Here is a 17,987-nt window from a genome sequence, read left to right on the forward strand (position 1 = left end):
TCCACAGTGATGTCACAAAGGCTGGCCACAGGCGGGAACATTCTAGATATCCAGTCTAGAGACGGCTGTCCCCCCTGTGGCTACAGCAGAGGGGGTGACCAAAGCTGATAAAAAGAAGCTGGAGACAGAAGTGGGCACTGCCTTCCTGACGACAGAGAAGGGTAAAAATGTGCTGTGGGTGGAAGGGAGGGGTTGGGAGCTGAGATGTTTCAGCTCCTGCCAGGGATGAACCAGTCTGCATACTGGGTGGGGGATGGGCACAGAAGGCACCAGAAAGCAATATTCTAGTAACACAGCCGGCAAGACCCCATTATGCCAATTCTGCCCTCACCACCCATCGCACTTCATTTCCTTCTACGGCCCCCACTTTTCCTTATACTCCAGCCCTGATGGGCTTCATCACATTACTCTCTTTTCTCAGATTCCTTCTCCCTCTCTTCTTTGTCTGGTCACCTCATACACCCCCCCCCCCCCCGTTTAGAGTAGCCTTGTCCAATCACCCCCGTGACCAGGTGGGACCCCTGTGCCTCCACACAGCTGGACACTCCCAGCCCTCCAACGGACTGTCACTGGGTTTATATGAACGTATGTCTCTTCAGTCCCAGGAGACCAGATGCCTCCCAGACAGTAAGAAGAAGAGAGGCCGAGGGTACTGTGGACACCATGTCCTCGAACAAGCCGAGTCCAAGGGAAAGAGATCACCGAGCAGAAACTAAAGCCAGAGGTGGGGGACTCCCTGGGCCCCGGGTGTGGCGTCCTAGAGAAGGTGGGGCTCCCAGAGAAGCCCCTCGGGGATGGCCAAGGGTGGCTGAGCCAGCGCTGGGATCTTTGAGGTCGTGTGGGGGTGGCTGGGAGCAGGGGAGGGAGGCTGTGAACGAAGGTGGATGCAGTTTGTCACAGGTGCCCGGTCCTTGGTAAGTGCACGGGAGGGTGGCGGGCCCGTCACTGAGCTGCCTGCTCGCTGGCAGGGGGGCCAGTGCATCTGTCTGTCCGCCCGCCCCTGCGCCCTTTTCTGCGTCTCCCCATTCACCTCTGTCTTCCTCCCTTGGCGGCCGTGTCTTTCTCCCTTCCCGCCGCCCTGCCTCTCGCCCCCGACTCTCCCCTGCGTCCTCCGCCCCGCCTGGGCCGCCTTCAGAGCCACAGCCCTGCCCCCTTTCACCTACCTGGGGTCTCCTGGCCCCCGGGCCCCGCCTGCCCACAGGCCCCCGCTACTGGACATCAAGGCGCGACGGCGAGGTGCACCTGCGGCAGGAGGACGCCTTCGCCAGCCAGGCGCCCGTCACCGTGCACGACATGGTCATGAACACGGCCATCAAGTACGCCAACTACATCGCGCTCGGCTCCAAGCACAAGACCGGCTGGCACCTGCTCACCTACATCGAGTACTACGAGGAATGCCGGCGCGCCGCCAAGGCCTTCCTCAAGGTACCACGTGCCCTCCCGCGCCTGCGCGCCGCCCGCCTCTGCGCGCTTGCGCACTGCGGCGCCCGCGCCACTGCGCCTGCGCGCCGCTCCTCCTCTGCCTCCCCGCCTGCAGGGCGGGCGCGAATCCTTTCCCCTGGCTCTGCCCCGGTCTGCGCGTTCTTGCTCAAATCACTTAACCTCCCTCATCGAGAGGTGTACCTTCAGTGCCTGTGATCTCTTTCGTTAAACAATGACTTAGGCTACACTTGTGGTGAGCACAGCATCACGTGTAGACTTGCGGAATCACGGTGTTGTGCACGTGAAGCTAATGTAACATTAGGTGTCAGCTGTATTTCAATTACCCTTTTTGAAAAATTACTGATTCTCATCATGCCCTCGTTTCCTCATCTGTAACATGGGGTTCTGAATCTGTTTATATATATATATATTATATATATATATATATATATATATATATATATAATATATATATAATATATAAATTATATATTATATAAATAAATATATAATATTAAAAATAGGAAAGTTCTATATGGCCATATCCATTTTATACTTTATTTGTATTGAATTTAGTATAAAACTTTGTTATATTAGGACTTTTGTGTGCAAATACATAAAATAAAACATCATAGCACCTCGCACAAAGGTTTGCTACAAGAATTCAGTGAGCGGACACATATCAAAGAGCTCCTGGCTCGCAAGAAGCATTACTCAGCATTTATTCTTATGGTTGTTACTGTTAATGCGTCTCTTCTCCAATGTCTCATCTTTTGAGCAAGGTCATCCCTGATCACCCTGGGTCCCTAAACTCACCCCCCCACACACACACTAATCTCTATCACAGCTCCTTTGAAAATTTTCTGCCCAGCTTTCATGGCCACCTGGTAGTATGATTGTATAATTTATTTGTTTAGCTGGTCAGTTATGAGGGCAAGGGGCCAGTCTGCCTCATTCATTGCAGGCCCCCAGAATCTAGAACAGAACCAGCCCCTTGGGTATGTCTTCAATGACTGAATGCCCATCTATCAGATTAGGAAAGAGGATAAGAGACCTCAAGGGACTTCTCCAGTCAACGTAATAAACAAGGATGCGTGAAGTAGACAGTGGTCCAGAGAAAACTAAAGCAGGGAAGGGGGTAGATGAGCTAGGGGTGGGGGGGGAAATTTTAACATATGGTGGCCAGTGAGAGCCTCTCTGAGAGTGATATTTTCGCAAAGACTTCAACAACTTGGTGGGGGGCAGGGAGCCAAGTGAGTATTTGGGGATAAGCGTTGCAGGTAGTGGGAACAAATGTGCAAAGGCCCTGGGGCAGAACAGTGCCATGCATGTTGACTGAATAGCAAAGAGGCCCATGTGGCTGAAGCAGAATGAGTGGAAAGGAGAGAGGGAGGTGGTGAGGGCAGGGGGTAACGGGGACAGGTCTTGCTGGGTCTTGTGGGGCTTTTACCAGGAGTGAGGTGGGAGCCATGGAGGGCTGTGAGAGGAGGGATGCGCCCAGAGTTGGCCGCTTACAGGCTGCGTGGAAAAAGAGAGACCCGTGGAGGTTGAGATGAAGGCGGTTTGGAGACCTGTGTGGTACCCGGGGAGGGGATAGGAGGTGGTCAGATTCTGAAGGCAGAGCCAACATCATTTCTTGACGGATTGGGTGTCAGAGAGAATGAAAGGCACTGAGGATAATCAAGATTTCCAGCCAGTCGCAAGTTGGAGGGACTGCTACTGACTGAGATTGTGGAGGGCGGGGCCGGCAGAGGGGGGTGGGTAACGTCAGCAATTTTGTTTGGGCCGTGTTGGGTGTGTCGTGCCTGCCTGACGAGGACACTAGGAGTGGGCAGTGGTGCCCAAGAGTCTGGAGTGGACGGGAACGACCCACCTGGGGATGGCGTCACCTGGTCCTGCCAGGACGGGTGAACGTGTATCATCTTGAATGTTTAAGTCAATCCAGATGTCAGCACAAGTGATCATGTGGGAATCCAGACCTTGAGCCATGCAGATGTTCACCCCAATATTGTATCTAATAAAAGTAGAGGGGAGAAAGGATCTTACTTAAGTATCAACCAGTAAAGCGGGGTAGGGAGGCAGTCGCTAAATTATGACATTTCTGTACAATACAATATCATAGAGGTGTTATATCTGATACCATAGAGAAATATTTAAAGGCTGGGGAGGGGCACCTGGGTGGCTCAGTCAGTTAAGCGTTCGACTTCGGCTCTGGTCACGATCTCGCGGTCCGTGAGTTCGAGCCCCGCGTCGGGCTCTGTGCTGACAGCTCAGAGCCTGGAGCCTGTTTCAGATTCTGTGTCTCCCTCTCTCCGACCCTCCCCTGTTCATGCTCTATCTCTCCCTGTCTCAAAAATAAATAAAATGTTTAAAAATAAATAAATAAAGGCTGGGGAAATAGGATGCATGGTTTTATGAACAATGGTGGGTTATGATCATATAGGGATAAGTACTGCCCAGATTTTGTCAAGTATTTATTCATAAAAATGTCGGGGGTGGGCATTTTGTTTGTCTTTTCTCAGTGTTTTTCAATCTCCATCTATCAGCATTTGGGGCTGGGTCATTCTTTTGTGGAGGAGGGGTCTGTCCTGTACATGAGACAATGTTTCTTAGCAACCCCAGTGCCCGCCCACTCCATGTCAGCACCATCCCCTTCCCCAAAAATGTCTCCAGACGTTGCCCAATGTCACCTGGAAGGCAGAATCACCCATGTTGAGAACCCCTGCTCCACGTGAATATATATGGTAGCTCGTAATGGGGGGGGGATGGGCTATTCTATTAGCAAACAGAAGCACCAATGGTCAACAGAGAAAAGAGAGCCCAAGGTTCTCAGCCTGAGGCTCCTGGGCACGTGGGGGCAAGTGGCCGGTGAGCCCCCTGTGCCTCACAAGGGCCTCCTTTCCCAGCTGGGCCTGCAACGCTTCCACAGCGTGGGGATCATGGGGTTAAACTCCGAGGAGTGGGTCATCGCGAGCATTGGTGCTATCATGGCTGGGTAAGAGGTACCGGGTATCGCCCTGGGGTACACGGAGTCAGGAAGCCATCAGCCCAGCAAAGGCTCTTCCCCCCTCCTTCCACCCCCACCCCCGCCCTTGAATCCATAGGGGTCTCACGGAAGAGTCCCCAGTTCAGGGAGCAAACTAAGGTTCCTGCTTGGTCTGCGCTCAGTGGGATTTGTCAAGGGCCCAGCCCTGGGCACCAGCCAGCTCGCCCTTCCGACACTCTCTACCTGTCGAACTCAAACACATCCTGTGAAGCCCAGCTCCCATGACCCCTCCTCCAAGAAGCCTCCCCAGGGCTCCCCAGCATTGAGACCTCCCTCTACCTGTCCAGACTTTTGGGGGACCCCTGGAAGGCAGGGTCCAAGCCCAAGCTGTCCCTGAGTCCCACCTTCAAACAAGGCATATTGGGGGTGTCAGGGGATGTCTGCCATACTCTACACCCCACCCAAGGGACTGTCTCTCCTGTGACACAACCGGCCTCCTGGGAGCCCTCCGATTCACCAGTGGGTCCTCACTCCTTGGGTTCTGCTTCCAGAGGCTTCTCCGTTGGCATCTTGTCCACCAACTCTCCAAAAACCTGCCAGGTCATCGCCGAAAGCTCGGAGATGGACATCTTTGTGGTGGATAATGACAGACAGTTGCAGAAAATCATCCAGGTTAGTGACTCGTGCAAAGGCACGAACTTTGCCTAATAAAGAAAAGGAACCCAATGAGCGATGGACCCACCATCCGCGGTCTCTCATGAGATGGGAACCGCGGATTCCACGGATGGATGGGCCCAGGGCCCCTATGGGGTGCCAGGCGAGTGATGTTCTGACCCGGTGCGGGTTCTGGCGCTAACCCCCAACGCACCCCCAACTGGGACTTACACCTTCCTGCTGCGAGCAGGCAGATCCCCTCCTCCCACTTAAAACAAAAATTATTACGGTAAAATGCATACAACGTACAATTTACCCTCTTAACCCTTTTTAGTGTACAATTCTGTGGCATTTAGTACGTTCGTAGTATTATGGAACCATGACCTCTGTCTGGTTCCAGAACATTCCATCACCTGCAAAGGAAACCCTGTGCCTATTAGTGGGGACTCCTCATTCCCCTGGCCCCAGCCCCTGGCAACCCACTTTCTGTCTCTGTGGACTTGCCTGTTCTGGATGTTTCATCTTATTGGGATGGTACAACACGTCCTATTTGGGGGGAACCCTGAATTTCCCTGGGTCCGGGGCTGATCTGAGTGAGGTGGTTCTGGGCATGGGCGCGATGGTTCAAAGCAACTCCCTGTGACATGGGGACGCTAAGAGGACCATGACAAGCAGACAGAGGTAAGTAGGCAAAGACGACCACCATGAAACACCCACTAGGATGACTCAAAAAAATTTTTTTAATTTTTAATGTTTATTTATATTTGAAAGAGAGAGAGAGAGGGAGGGGCAGAGAGAGAGGGAGACACAGAATCGGAAGCGGGCTCCAGGCTCTACGCTGTCAGCACAGAGCCCGACGCGGGGCTCGAACTCACGAACCGCGAGATCATGACCTGAGCCGAAGTCGGACGCTTAACCGACCGAGCCACCCAGGTGCCCCAGGATGACTCCGATTTTAAAACGGGTAATACCGAGCGCTGATGAGGACCTTCACTGCAGGATGGTACCTGCCACCCTGGGAAGCGGTTTGACAGTTTCATGTTAGATAAACACCTACTATGTGGTGCAGCCCGTTCACCCCCGGATATGCACCCAAGAGCAACGAGAACGGGTGTCTCCACTGCGTGTCAGTGTCCGTGGCTGTTCTGCGCGCGATCGCCAGGAACTGGAAACAGCCCACGGACCAGGACGCGGCTGTTTTTCTACGATTCGGACGAACAACAGCGACGGCTGGTCTCCTGACGTGTGAAATCACGTGGCTGCCTCTCGAACGTGCTGAATGGAGGAAGCCGGAGGGAAGGCTATAGACTCCGTGTGATTTGCGTACATAGGAAGCCCCAGAAAGAGCAAAGCTACGGGACAGGAATCTCGATCCGTGGTTGCCAGATGCAAAGGAGGAAAATTGACCAACACGGGGCCCGGGGACACTGTAGGGGGTGACGTAAACATTCTACAGCTTGATGAAGGCGGTGGTCACACCGCTCTAAGTTGGTCAACGCGTACGAAACCGTGCGCCTAAAGAGGCGACTTTTACTGCACGGAAATTATTCCTCAATAAATTCCATCCTCTCTTGGTCTTGGTGAGAACGTAAAATGGCGTAGCCACTGTAGGACACAACACGACGTTTCCTCAAAGCTTCAGAGTTACCAGCAATCTCACTGCTGGCTACATACCCAAAAGAAGTGAAGGAAAGATCTCGAAGATTGTTTTTTTTTAAGCTTATTTATTCATCTTGTGTGTGAGAGAGAGAGAGAGAGAGAGCAGGGGAGGGGCGGAGAGAGAGGGAGAGAGAGAATCCCAGGCTGTCAGCACGGAACCTGACACAGGGCTCGATCCCACAAGCCGTGAGTGAGATCATGACCTGAGCCGACATCAAGAGTCAGACGCTTAACCAACTGAGCCACCCAGGCCCCCCCCCGCCCCGAAGATATTATTTGTTCGCTCAAGTGCACAGCAGTAGTATTCACAGAAGTCAAAATGTAGAAACAACCCAGTGTCCGCTGATGGATGAATGGACAAACACAATGTGGTCCAGCCAAACAATGGAATATTATCCAGCCTTAGGAAGGAAGGAAGGGCATTCCTTTTTTAAAAACGTTTATTTATTTTTTAAATGTTTACTTTTGAGAGAGAGAGAGAGAGAGAGAGAGACAGAGGGAGGGTGGGGGAGGGCAGAGAGACAGGGAGACACAGAATCCGAAGCAGGCTCCAGGCTCGGAGCTGTTAGCACAGAACCCGATGCGGGGCTCAAACCCACGAACCCGTGAGATCATGACCCGAGGCGAAGTTGGACGCTTAGCTGTCTGAGCCACTCAGGTGCCCCAGGAAGGGACATTTCTACACCTGCTACAATACAGATGGACCATGAAGATGCTGTGCTCAGTGACAGAAGCCGGACACAGAAGGACACGTCCTGCACGACCCCACTCGCAGGAGGTCCCCGGAGGAGTCCCGTCCACAGAGACAGAGAGTAGATGGTGGGAGCCAGGGCTGGGGCAAGGGGGTGAGGAGTCCGTGCTTCATGGGGACAGAGTCTCAGTTTGGGGGAGATGAGAAAGTTTTGGGGTTCTGTTTCACATGAATGCAGATATAATTAACACCACCAACTATATGCTTAAAAGTAGTTAAGGTGTTAAACTTTGTTGTATATTATTTTTACCACGATTCTAATTTTCTATGTCTATTAAATAAGTAAATAAACCCAAGACAGGGTCTGTGCAGGTGACAAGGTATGTGCAGCCTGGGTCATTAGCCACCTGGAAGGTGAGCCCCTGCGAAGGTGGGGTCGCAAACTCAGATGCTAAGGGGCCAGTGCAAGATGTAAATAGTGAAACTTACACTGCTTGGCTGTCCTCACTGACCTCTGCTCTTTGCCATTCGTCTTGTTTGAACCTCAGTTAGAGGGCCACGTCTGGGACAGCAGATGGCTGCTCTGGGTCCTGTACTTTCCCCCCAGGTGATACCTATTTGCTGACATGTCCCACGTTTTCATCTCCAGCTTTCCCAATGGTTGCACTGGGACGCCTAAGAAGCATCTCAGACGCAGCCTATCCAGACCTAACCTCCCGATCTTCCCGCCCACGACCTGCGCCTTCCCTCCGAGTTTCCTGTCTCGGGTGGCGGGTACTTCCTCCCTCCAGATTCCCGGGTCCCCTCTCTCAGGAAATCCTGTTGGCTCTGGGGGATCAGCAGAATGATGGCTGAAGACGTCCACGTCCTAATTCCCGGAGCCTGTGATCCGGGCGCCTCCCGTGGCTAAAAGGCATTTTGCTCTTAGGATTAAGAGTAAGGCCCTTCAGATGGGAGATGATCCTGGATTATCCGGGTGGGTCTCCTATAATCACACGAGCCCCTCAAAGCACAGAACTTTCTCCAGCTGGAGACGGGAGATGTGAGGCAGAAGGGACGGCAGAGAGATTCAAAGCAGGAGAGGAACGCACCCCACCCTGTTTCTGGCTTTGAAAATGGAGGAAGGGACCACGAGCTAGGGGATATGGCGCTATCTAGAAGCCGAGAATGGCCTTCAGCTGACAGCCAGGAGGGAGACAGGCAGACCTCGGTCCTACATCTGCAAGGATCTGAATTCTGCCAACAACTCAAATGAGCCAGGGTCCCAATGAACAATCCTCCGTGGAGCCTCCAGAAAGGGACCCAGCACCCACACCTGGATTTGGGGATTATGAGACTCTAAGCAGAGACCTGACCAAATCACGCAATATGTGGTACCTTAGTGGCCCCTATCAGCCGTAGGAAATTAGTGCAGTCTGCCTTCAGAATGTGCCCAGGACCCCCCAACATCAAAATCAAAACACAACCACCACAACTAAAGTCCCAATTCAAAAACCGGGCCAAGGACTTAAGTACCTCTCTCTAGAGAAGAAACGAAGAGGCCGATGAGCCGGTGAAAAGATGCCCAACACTTAACGTCATCGGGGAAAAACGCAGAGTGAAGCCACGAAACACCCCTTTGCGCCCACGAAGCCAGTTATTATCAGAATAGCAGAGGGGCGTCTGGGTGGCTCAGTCGGTTGAGCGTCCGACTTCGGCTCAGGTCATGATCTCGCGGTTCGTGGGTTCGAGCCCCGCGTCGGGCTCCGTGCTGACAGCTCGGAGCCTGGAGCCTGCTTTGGAATCTGTGTCTCCCTCTCTCTCTGCCCCTCCCCTGCTTTCTCTCTCTCTCTCTCTCAAAAAAAAATAAATTAATTTAAAAAAGAAATTAAAAAAAGAAAAGCGGGTGACAAGTGTCAGGATGTGGAACAAGCTGGAAAAGTCTGGCGGCTCCTTACAAAGCCAAACGTAGAATGATCCCGTGACCCAGCGATCCTGCTCCCAGGTGTCCCCCCAAGAGAATGGGGCACAAGTGTGCACACAAAAACCCGTGCACAGACGTCCACAGCAGCCAAAGCATGGGGACGGCCCAGCTGCCCACCACCCCGTGAACGGACAAGCAAACTGCGACCCATCCACACACCGGAGCGGTCGTTCAGCCGCAGGAGGAGTGAGGCGCTTGCACGTGGCTGGATCTCGAAAACGTGACGCTCGGGGAAAGCGGCACATAGCGTGGGATTCCACGTGTCCGAAACCTCTGGAACCGGCACGTCCGTAGAGGCAGAGCGGATCCGTGGTTTCCAAGGGCTGGAGGACGGAGGAAGGGAGTCACCGCTGATGGGCCCCGCCTTCCCTTTCGGGGAGATGGAATGTTCTGGAACTGGACAGAGGGTGACGGTCGCATGACGTGAATTTAGCGGTGCTAAGCGCCACTGCATCGCCCGCTCTGACATGGTTACAATGGCAAATTCATGTGCCTTTTGACACAATAAAAGGGAAGGCGGGGAGCGCCCTGGCCGCCCGTGGTAGGAAGCGCTGGGGCTCGGGGCTGAGCTGTCGCCGGCTCTCAAGCCCTGCGCCTGCTGAGCCCCGCGGTATCCGGCAGATCCAGGGCTACTTGAAGCACCTCAAGGCCATCGTCCAGTACAAGGAGGAGATCCGGACCCGGCTGCAGAACCTGTATTCTGTAGGTCCTCACCGGGAGCCGGGGGTGGGGGTGGGGGGAGGCTCGGCCCCGGGGGTGGAGGTCACAGGCCCCACCCACCGCCACCCCCGTGAGCCCACGCGGCACCCTCTCCGCAGTGGAGGGGCTTCCTGGACCTGGCAGACGGCGTCTCGGAAGACACGCTAAACCAGGTCATCGACTCCCAGAAGCCCAACCAGTGCTGCGCCCTGCTCTACAGCGTGTCGGTCGCCGGCCCCCCAAAGCCCGTGATGCTCAGCCACGACAACGTGAGCGTCCCGCCCGGAGCCGGCAGGCTGGGGCTCCCGGCCTCGCGTGGTGGACGAGCGCGTGCTCCCGGGGGTCGCGGGCAGAATGGCCCACGGGAGACAGCTAAGGTGCCTTGCAGATCACGTGGACCACGGAGACCGCTGCCCAGACCCTGTCTTATAAGTGCCCCCCGGAGGAACAGGAGGTCCTGGTGAGCTACCTCCCGCTCAGCTACCTGACGGCCCAGCTCTTCGACGTGTGGGTCTCCATCTCTGTCGCCGGAGCCCTCTACTTTGCCCAGCCGGATGCTCTGAGGGTGAGGCAGAGCTCCTGGGTCCCCTGCCGCGGTGGGTGCAGGGGTGGTGGGGGAGGCCGGCCGGGCGGGGGGGGGGGGTCGCCCTGAGCAGGGGAGGGGCTCACCCCAGCACTGGGATCCCCACCCGGTGCCCCGCCGGTGGCTGTGCGACCTTGGTCCTTCGCCTCCCTGCGCCTCAGTTTCCCCATCTGTAAAGCGAAGGGGGTGAGCGGACAGGAGCTAGTGTCGTGCAGGATGGGGAGCGTGTATCTGGCTCCTCTCGCAGCGAGAAAATTCCCAGTGCAGGAAGCTTAACTGAGCCATTAAAAGCATATTAGTGGAAACAACCCAAGGGCCCATCAACAGATAGATGGATAAAGAAATGAGTTCCGTCCGTACAATAGAATGTGATCCAGCCTTGGGAAGGGAGGACTTCCTGCCGCCCGTCACCGCGTGGACGGACCCGGAGGACACCGTGCACGGTGACAGGAGCCGGACACAGAAGGACACGTCCCGCGTGACCCCACGCACAGGGGGTCCTAGAGGCGTCCCGTCCACAGAGACAGAGAGTAGATGGTGGGAGCCAGGGGTGGGGAGTCCGTGCTTCATGGGGACAGAGTCTCAGTCTGGGGAGATGGAAAGTTCTGGAGGCAGAGGGCGGGGGCGGCTGCACGACAGCGAGTGCCCTTGATGCCCCTGAGCTGTGCGCTTAGAGGTGGTGAAAATGGTGTTTGGTGAATTTTACTTCCAGTTGAAAAAAAAAAAAAAGCACACGAGGTCACTGACATACATCATGAAACATCAGTCACTCTCCGAATGTAGAAAAACACAAAATTCCCATCAAGACAGGAATTAGGGGGGAACGAACACTGACATCGTTGCCCGGATCCTTAGGACTCCCTCAGCCAAGGGGCTCGAAGGCTTTTCCTGCGAAGGGCCAGGCAGTAAGTGATCTAGGCTTCCCTACATCGTGTAGGTTCCCAGGGAGAGACCACGTACCTGCAGGTTCCCCGCGGCCCAAACCGGAAAACTTTACGGACGACCAAAGTTTCGGTTTCGTGCTTTCACGCGTCACAAAACAGTTTCCCTCCTGGAACTCCTGAGAGGCCTTTTCATAACGTCCAAGCCATCTCGGCTCTGGGGCTGGCCTCTGCCATCCCTGTCCTGGCCGGTAGAAAGGCTGGCTCGGGCGGGCGCGGTGGGATTTGCCTCGCTTGGTACAGACTTCACTCGCCAGCGTTCAGGGTCAATGTTTCGGTGGTGGTCTCTCTGTGGGGACCTTTCCCGGTACCTGGAAGGAGGTCTGGAAAGAGTGACAAGGGCGGAGTTTGTCCGTCCCCGTGCCCTACTTCCTCCTGTTCTCTCCTTCCGACCCCCATCCCTCCCTCTGTATCTCGTCTCGTCTCTCCCTCCCTCCATCTCTGGGGGTCCCTCCATCTCTGGGGGTCTCTGTATCTGCACCTTCCCTTCCCGGCTCTTCTCCACGCACCCCTTCACCCCGACTCAGGGGTTCTGGGAGAGGGTGGACAGGACCACAGAGACAGCCAACGGCGCGTTGAGCCACCTGGGGAAGGACACGGATCCTGCGTGTCCCGCTGATGGGGGCAGTTGGGAGCAGATGGTCCCTGCCATCCCCGCCGGAGCTCTGGCCGCGGCTGTTAACTGCCCCCCTGCCCCACTCACCACACGGCTCCCGGCCGGGGCGGCGGGAAGGACTTCCAGCACCTGGCCCTGCCGCGGGGCGGGGGGGGCGGCCGAGGGCCCAGGGTGCCCGTGGCGGGGGGGGAGGGGGGGGCTTGGCGGGGTGCCCACTGTGCCGTGTGGTGCAGGGCTCCCTGATAGACACGCTGCGGGAGGTCAAGCCCACCATGTTCTACGGCGTCCCGTGGGTCTGGGACAGATTGCTGGACAGCCTGAAGACCAGCCAGCTGGCCTCCACCCCGTTCCGGAGGAGGCTCGACAAGTGGGCCATGTGTCTGGGGCTCAGGACCAACAAAAGGCGGATGTTGGGGTGAGGCTGGGTCTCAGGGCCGCCCGGGGTGGTGGTGGGGGTGGGGGTGGGGGCGCGTCGGGGCCGGGGGCGGAGTCCGGAGGCCCAGCTCTGCTCCCCCTGCGTCTGCTCCTCAAGGCAGACCCGCACCCCCGTGTGCTTCAGCCTGGCCAAGAGGCTGACCTTCAACCAAGCACGGAGGTTCCTGGGCCTGCAGCGTTGTCGCCAGTACTTCAACCTGGGCACGGGGCTCTCCGGAGCCACCACGGAGTACTTCCTCAGCCTCAACATGCCCATCTGTGAGCTCTACGGCCTGTCAGAGAGCACGGGCGTCCACACGCTGTCCAGGCAGGAGGCCTTCCGGCTGCTGAGGTGGGTGTGGGTGTGGGCGGGGGGACGGGCGGGGCTGGCCCCCCCCTCCCCCGCTCGCTCCCGGACCAGGTGGGTGCCCGCTATCACCCGGCCTTGTCCCCCCCCCCCCCCCTCAGAAGAGGCCCTTCGTTATTTCTGCCGCTTCTGACGGGTCGTGCAGATCAGCCCCATCCAGGGTGGGAGGGTGTGGATTCTGGGTGGGCAAAGGGATCTTTGGGAGCCACCCAGGAGGCCGGCTACTGCAGCCTCCGATCTAGTTGGGGGTCCCCCGCATGCTTCCCAGCGGATTAGTGCCGAGTTGAAAGAAGAACGGGACAGAACAGGCGACCGGGGCGAGAGTCACGGCCCTTCTGGTGCGCCGGCTTTCTCTCCTGTCCTGGATCTTCCTCACCTGGGACTCACCTCTCCAACGGGGACCGTTTTCAAAGATAAAACCAGACGCTACTTAAAGCGACAGGGGCAGATTTTACGCAGTACGACCGCGGCCGCGAGGAGGGTCCAGTACGATCGGACCTCCATTTCCATTTGGGCCGAGGGGACCGGACATCTTAGAGTCTGTGGGGTAGGGGAGGCTGGTGGGGGCTTCAGTGGTCTGGGAAATGGCAGTCGCACACACACACAAAAAGCAAGAAGGGAGGGGGTTCAGTAACTCATCTGGGGGTCCGCAGACCGGCGCCGCTCTAGAGAGAAATAAACTCCTCGCGCGTTTCTGGAAGGAGGCGATGGTGTAGGTCAGTGCCAGCCGCCCCTCCGCGGTGGGGCCCGTTACCTCCCACAAGAGCTGGAGGAGAGAGCCAGAGTTTATCTCCCGAATGTTTGCATTTCAAAGGGAGGAGACTGTTCTGGGGAGTAGATTTGCATCTCAAAGGGCGGAGAAAGGACTTATTCGCAAGCTTTTTAAAGGAGCTAGTCTACAGGGGGGAGGTTTAAGCGGCCATCTGGGAAATTCTCCTGGCAGCTCGGGGTTTTCTCGGGCAGGAATGCGGGGGGCAGGGGGATGGAGTCATCCTGGGGATGGGGCCCGCGCTTTCAGAAACGCGAATATGTTCTCAGGTCTTCCTGTGTGGGAGTGGATGCAATCGTTCGAGCACAGAGCCTGCGGCTCTTAGACGGCAAGGCTAGGACCCAGCGAGAAGAGGGCTCAGAGGAGCCCGACCAGAGTTTGGTCAAGGAGAGACTCACCACCCTTGGTGCACCTTGGCTTTGGGGGAGGTGGGATCAACTTTCAGCAGAGACAGGACACAGAGCCAGTCACAAAGCACTTACTCACCTCGACCCCCAAACCCAGAGAGGCAGGGCAGAAAGGGGGTCAGGCAGGGAGGCTGAAGGAAGGGGAGGTTACTCGGCCGCTGGGAGGTGGTTTTGGGAGTTTCTGGTCCGGGCCCCAGCGATGCTTCCTAGGTAGCTGCTAGGCCTGTGTCACACCCCTAGGGTTACAGCGGGGACACCAGGCGTCACAGAATCCCTCCCACGCGGGGTGTGGGGCTTGCAGTCTAGGCAGCCAGAGACAGCTCTTGATTCTTCCAGATCATTCCACACAAGCCGTAAAGCGGCCCGCGGTAAGTGGTGTTCGCAGACGTGAAGTCACAACAGGGGCCGCTCACTGAAGGCTCTCAGCTTCCATTCATTCCTTTTGGGCAGTTTGCGCATTCAGGGAGGGTCTGAACCTGAACTCGGAGCTCGCGCTGCCCTGGGGCCTGGGCGTCGGCCCTCATGGGGTGTGTCTTAGCTCGGGGCTGGCGTAACGGAGCGCCCCAGACCGGAGGGGGTGGGGGGCTTAAACCACAGAGATTTACTGTCAGTTCTGGAGGCTGCAAGCCCAGGATCAAGGTGCCGTGGATTCGGTTCTGGGGGAGGGCCTCTCTCTGGCTTGGGGACGGCCGTCTCCTCTCCGTGTCTTTGCGCGGTGGGAGAGGCCTAGCAAGCTCACTCTGGTGTCTCTTCGTGAAGGACATCAGACTCATCACGAAGGCCCCACCCTCAGGGCCTCATCTAAACCTAATCGCCTCCAAATACCACCCCGTTGGGGGTTAGGAATTTGAGGGTGACGCAATTCAGTCCGGGCAGGGTGCATCCTGGGTGTTGGCTGGGCCAGCTTGGAGGCCCTGCCCTGAGTCTCCAGACAGCCTGGGGGAAGCAGGGCAAGGACGGGGGTCTAGGTGCCAGGACAGCAACCCTCGAACTTTGAGAGGTGAAGCAAAAGCATCTTCCCCCGGCCCCCATTTCCAAGGAGATAAGCAGGTGGTAAGCTGCCTCATTCTCGCCTGGATCATGGCTTCCTCTCCCTCCCAGCAACCAATTCCACCCAGATGGTGTCTTGAGTTTACCTGTCCCTTGCCTTGTCCCCCGTACTTACCTGTGGGTTCCCCAGGGACCGGGGGCCGGGTGTCGTGCGTCCACGTGCCCTGCAAGCTTGGCTCTGAGTCAGGGTGGGCCAAGCCTTCCCTCCCTGGGGGACCGCACCCTGTTTCCCTTCCCCATCTGTCCCCTACTTTGGATCTATGGGACTCTAGCAGCCAGGCAGGCAGAAGAGGCCTGGGATCTGACACCTGTGTGCCGGGGGGCAGAGGGGCAGCGAGCAGGGGGCACCCCTAAGCCAGTGGGGATCTGTATCTGGTGTCTATAATCACCCCCTCCCTGATCACTGTCCCCAGCTGTGGGAAGTCCCTCCCCGGCACCCGCACCAAGACCCAGAAAGAGGATGACGATGGCATTGGGGACATCCACATTTGGGGCCGGAACATCTTCATGGGGTACCTCGACGATGAGGAGAAAACCCAGGAGAAGATTGATCTCCATGGCTGGCTGCGCACGGGGGACCTGGGCTTTTTGGACGATGATGAATTCCTCTACGTCACGGGCAACGAAAGGGGTGAGCAAGACCAGGCTGCAGGGTGCTCTCTGCCTCTGACCAGGCCCCACGGGGCTGCTGCGGACAGTGGTGCAGGTTGCAGGCAGCACGATGATGAGGGACGACTGAGGTCCAGCTTGGAGGAAGGGGCACCCTTTGTATGCTGTCTATCTCTATCTCCGTTGTTTCTGAGCATCCAGGGGTGGCTCTGGGCTCCAGGACAGCTGACTTGATGTAGCTTTTCAGGACCACAAGCCTCCTCTCTGCCTGCAGATCTCATCACCCTCAGTTCAGGTGAGAAGATCAACCCGAACCCCATCGAGGAGCGGGTGAAGAGGCACATTCCCATTGTCCGCTACGTCGTGCTGGTGGGCCAGGACGCCCCATACCTCTGTGCGCTGCTCACGCTCAAGGTACCTCCGCTGGTTTTGAGCCTCGTGGCAAGTCTGGGGTGTTGGCTGGATCCTGGTTTCAAGATGGGGAGACTGGGGCGCCTGGCGGGGGGGGGTTCAGTCGGTGAAGCGTCTGACTCTTGGTTTCCGCTCAGGTCATGATCTCGCGGTTTGTGAGTTCAAGCTCTGCATCAGGCTCTGTGCTGACAGTGCGGAGCCTGCTTGGGATTCTCTCCCTCTCCCTCTCTCTCTCTGCCCCTCCCCTACCCATGAGTGTGCACCCTCTCTCAAAATAAACTTAAAAAAAGGTGGGGGAGGGCACCTGCCTGGCTCCGTCGGTTGAGTGTCTGACTTCGGCTCAGGTCACGATCTCACCGTTCGTGGGTCCAAGCCCCGCCTCGGGCTCTGTGCTGACAGCTCGGAGCCTGGAGCCTGTTTCGGATTCTGTGTCTCCTTCTCTCTCTCTGCCCCTCACCCACTCACGCTCTGTCTCTGTCTCTCTCAAAAATAAACAAACATAACAAATTAAAAAAAAAAAAAAAGATGGGGAGACCGAGGCTGGGAGAGGAGAGGCAGTGGGTTGGTTGCTCAGTGCCAGCTCCCCATGTCATGGGCCTGGGGCATTGGCTGTGCCTGTAGGGGAGAAGCTCCTGGCCTGTTTCCAGAAAAATGGCAGAGGGACTTGAGCCCAGCCCACCCAGCCCCCAGGAAGCGGGGAGGTGCTGGGCAGGTGTCCCAGGCTGAGCCCGCTTCCTCATCTGTACAATGGGGGCGGGGACCTGGCCCTCCCAGGGTCGGGACCATGAGCGTGAGCCCCGGCACGGGGAGCCGGCCTCGGGGGCCGTGTGAGAGCCACCTGACCCGCCTTCCCCGAACGACAGTGCCAGATCAACACGGACACGGGGGAGCCTCGGAACGCGCTGACCAGCGAGGCGGTCGCTTTCTGCCGGCAGCTCAAGAGCCAGTCCACCAGGCTGTCGGACATCGTTTGTGACAGAGACCCGGTGGTCACAGAGTTCATCAGTCAGGGGATCGATGCTGCCAATGCAGAGGTCACCTCCCACAGCGCCAAGATCGTCAAGTGGACCATCCTTGAGACGGACTTCTCCATGGCCGGAGGGCAGCTGGGTGAGTGGGCACGGGCCGGGGAAGGGGTCCGGGTGCGGTCGCTCACAGCCAAGGCACTGGGGTGCTCATTAAAATGCCACCATCTCCCGGGCCGGGATCCCTGGCACCTGCATTTTTAACCAGCACCTCTGAGGAATCTGGCAGGCGGTTGCCCGCGGTGGTCCCCAGGCAGGGTGGGCACAGGGCATTCGGAGACAGGCCTCTCGGACCCCTCTTCCCCGGGCCCCTCAATCCAGTCACCCCTCTGCGTCCTTAGGACAGATCTGGCTCACCGACACCTCATCCTGCGGGGGGGGGGGTGGAGGCCCCACCTTGGACGTGATTCTGTTTCAGGGGCAACCGCCAAACTGAAGAGGGCCAACGTGGGCAAGATGTACCAGCCTGAGATTGAAAGGTTTTACTCGGAGAAGAATGAATACTAGCAGTGGGGGGGTGGGGGGGGGCTTCCTGCTGCCTCAGGAGACCGCCTGCCGTGGGCCTCCTCCGTCCCCCATTGGATGATCACAGAGCCGCCTTCCGGTGGGAGGGAAGCCCCCAGCGATGCCCGCTACCCCTCCCCGGTTTTCGCTAAGCCACCCCTCTGGGGCAGTGTTTCAGATTCAAAGGTAAAAGGACGATGAAAGTGGTTTCGCCAAA

At 57.1% G+C, this 17,987-nt stretch overlaps 1 protein-coding gene across 3 annotated transcripts; it reads left to right on the top strand.

Annotated features, from left to right (window-relative positions):
- Positions 1-47: 47 nt before the first annotated feature.
- On the top strand, positions 48-17,987 carry LOC109255999 (long-chain-fatty-acid--CoA ligase ACSBG2). Of its 3 annotated transcripts, none has more exons than XM_053897530.1 (14): positions 48-161; positions 600-724; positions 1,202-1,425; positions 4,329-4,417; positions 4,960-5,080; positions 9,997-10,077; positions 10,194-10,343; positions 10,463-10,639; positions 12,448-12,629; positions 12,747-12,980; positions 15,635-15,852; positions 16,105-16,244; positions 17,105-17,351; positions 17,685-17,987. In XM_053897530.1, the coding sequence occupies exons 2-14, from the start codon at positions 664-666 to the stop codon at positions 17,771-17,773; spliced, it is 2,013 nt and encodes a 670-aa protein (XP_053753505.1). In that variant the 5' UTR covers positions 48-161; positions 600-663; the 3' UTR covers positions 17,774-17,987. The 3 variants fall into 3 exon arrangements, with proteins under 3 accessions (XP_053753505.1, XP_053753507.1, XP_053753506.1); XM_053897532.1 differs by having other exon boundaries at positions 17,177-17,351; XM_053897531.1 differs by having other exon boundaries at positions 12,774-12,980.

The sequence above is a fragment of the Panthera pardus genome, unplaced genomic scaffold (assembly GCF_024362965.1).
Source record: "Panthera pardus isolate Hobbes unplaced genomic scaffold, ASM2436296v1 HiC_scaffold_8, whole genome shotgun sequence".
Taxonomy (NCBI): Eukaryota; Metazoa; Chordata; class Mammalia; order Carnivora; family Felidae; genus Panthera; species Panthera pardus.

Coding starts and splice junctions, on each gene's coding strand:
- LOC109255999 (XM_053897530.1), top strand. CDS start 664: ATGTCCTCGAACAAGCCGAGTCCAAGGGAAAGAGATCACCGAGCAGAA. Junction 10,640..12,447: donor CCCAGCCGGATGCTCTGAGG/GTGAGGCAGAGC, acceptor CGTGTGGTGCAG/GGCTCCCTGATAGACACGCT. Junction 12,981..15,634: donor GAGGCCTTCCGGCTGCTGAG/GTGGGTGTGGGT, acceptor CACTGTCCCCAG/CTGTGGGAAGTCCCTCCCCG.